Source organism: Anoplophora glabripennis, unplaced genomic scaffold (assembly GCF_000390285.2).
Source record: "Anoplophora glabripennis isolate ALB-LARVAE unplaced genomic scaffold, Agla_2.0 scaffold284, whole genome shotgun sequence".
NCBI lineage: Eukaryota > Metazoa > Arthropoda > Insecta > Coleoptera > Cerambycidae > Anoplophora > Anoplophora glabripennis.
The window spans coordinates 90,742-93,070 of record NW_019416385.1 but is presented as its reverse complement, the minus strand read 5'-3'; the positions used below and the strand labels follow the sequence as shown (position 1 = coordinate 93,070).

At 30.7% G+C, this 2,329-nt stretch overlaps 1 protein-coding gene across 1 annotated transcript; it reads left to right on the top strand.

The window, feature by feature from the left end:
• The first annotated feature begins 804 nt into the window (after positions 1–804).
• Positions 805–1,311, top strand: LOC108906304. Its single transcript, XM_018709529.2, has 2 exons — positions 805–1,075; positions 1,130–1,311. The coding sequence occupies exons 1-2, from the start codon at positions 856–858 to the stop codon at positions 1,216–1,218; spliced, it is 309 nt and encodes a 102-aa protein (XP_018565045.1). The 5' UTR covers positions 805–855; the 3' UTR covers positions 1,219–1,311.
• The last annotated feature ends 1,018 nt before the right edge of the window (positions 1,312–2,329 follow it).

Genomic DNA, 2,329 nt, shown 5'->3' with positions numbered 1-2,329 from the left:
AAATTGGAAAATTTCCTGTTATGAGTAGTTACAAAACTATCCTTATTTATAACCGATTTTGATGAAACTTATGGTAGTTAAACACCCTTGTGGTATAATTATTACCTACCTAATTTTCATTCCTTTATCTTAATCAGAAAGAATGTTATTTTATAAAATATCCAAATGATAATACCCCTTCGGAGGGTCATATTTATAGACCAATGTTTATAGGAACTTTTTTGGCTCTACTTTCACCCTCTTAAATTTTGTACAAACTTTTCCAAACACCCTGTATAAAGAAAAACAAAGCATGAAAACTGCATAAAAATAAACATTTATTCTGAATAATATATGTTTATATTTAATCTAATTGTAAAAGTATACGTTATTGTTTTTTTGCGTTTATGCACACGTTTATGATGCAGGATTATCTAATGTTTTTCAAGCCAGATAGTTACACCGCGTATACAGGTATTTCTAAAAAAATTCATTTAGTTTCTAACTCGGATTGGTAATGGCTTTTTCATATTTCGTTCCATTTATTTTGTACACCAAGATCGATTTTGAAAATTAGCTTGCACAAATACATTACACTCTACCTTTTTAACACCTAAAAAATTATGGGCATTATTATTAAATTATTACTGTTATTATACCCATTATTTAAAATTTTATTAAAAAAATACATTTATAAAATTTTTATATACAATTTTCTTTAATTACTAACAAAAAACATATTTATCGCAATTCCTAAAACAGATAACATACGAAATAAAACCTACTTATCACTGCCTATAAAACTGCAATATATAAGGCGAATGAACCATTAGTATATAATTTCCAGCTATATCCACACAGTTTTGGACTTGATATATGACGATGCATGTCCAAATAGCACTATTTGCGGCTGTGAGCACGCTCTTGTGTTTTAATGTATTTTCTCAAATCCTGCCTTCATCTTGCGATGGTCCAGATCCTTGTAAGAACGCCGGTGTGTTTTGTCCAGGAATTGTGCTAATTTGCAGAGGACCAAATCAGGAAATAAGACCTACTGGACCATGTAATTGTTGTAATGATTGCTTCAATATATCCCGTAAGTAAAGCATGCAAAGATTGCTTTCAGTTTTATTTGTGCTTTAAATTTTAGAGGTTGGCGGACCTTGCGGATCTTCGGAACCTACATTTAAATGTGCAAAAGGATTGGAATGTAGCAGCGACGTTTGTAAAATTCCTTAAAGAAAAAGTAAACAGCTGAAACTTTACCAGGACAAAATAATATTATGTATCCATAAATTTGTATCAAGTAAACTTATAAATAATCAAAAACAATATCGATTTTTTATTATTATTTTTTTTTTTGAAGAAGTAAATGGCAAATTCTTATTTTTATCGAAAGAAGTTGAGTCATATGTAGTGCTGTGTTACCTATTAATACTGGCTTTAGTTAGATTCAAAGAAAATTGGGAGACGAATTACTAAAATCATTAATAAAAAATGTATATATTAAAGAATCTGTCGTCAATCTATTACAAATCAATGGTTTTCACAACTAGATTTTTGGATAAAACAAGCAAAAACGAATTTAACAGAATCGACTGGCTTGTCCGGTCCGAATCTTTGTACCAAAAACCTTTGCTCCTCTTTTAAGGATGTACCTTCACATCCAGGACCTCCTGGACACAGTCTGGGTTTAATAAGTTCCAAACAATCGAACGTCTTCAATGACCAGGCAACCATACCTTCGTTTTCCGCTAAAGTTATTGGAACTGCTGAAATACATGTATTTTATTCCGGCGAGTACTTCTGTAAATTCTGTTAACACTGTTTACGAGTTCTTCTTATGAAGCCGGACTGTATTCTAAAGTTTGTAATACATTGTTGTAGTTGCTGTGCCGTTTTCCGAGAGTACATTAATAACTGTATTAATTACAATATTAAAGCAGAAACGTTGAAACTTGTCGCAAGTGAAATTTCACTCATTAAAAACAGCAATCATTAAACCCCTATACAGGGTGTCTCATATTTAAATAGCAGGACTTCAGGAATCAGTAGAAGACCTCATTTTGAGTCTAAAAGTTCCTATATATATGGGTCCTAAAATGCTTCGTTTCTGAGATACAGGGCGTTCAATTTTATTTTTGTTTTATTTATTTATTTTTTAACTAAATAATCGCTGACAAAAAAAATCATCATTTGCAGCGAAAGACTTAGTATTTGAGGGCAAATAATTTGACACAGAAAATCATCGCATATTAGAAAATTATAAGTGTCAAATTACCGACCTATCTCGTTGATTTCGAATATTGCGAAAATTTTTTAACAAATAATAAAGAAAAGAATAAATAGT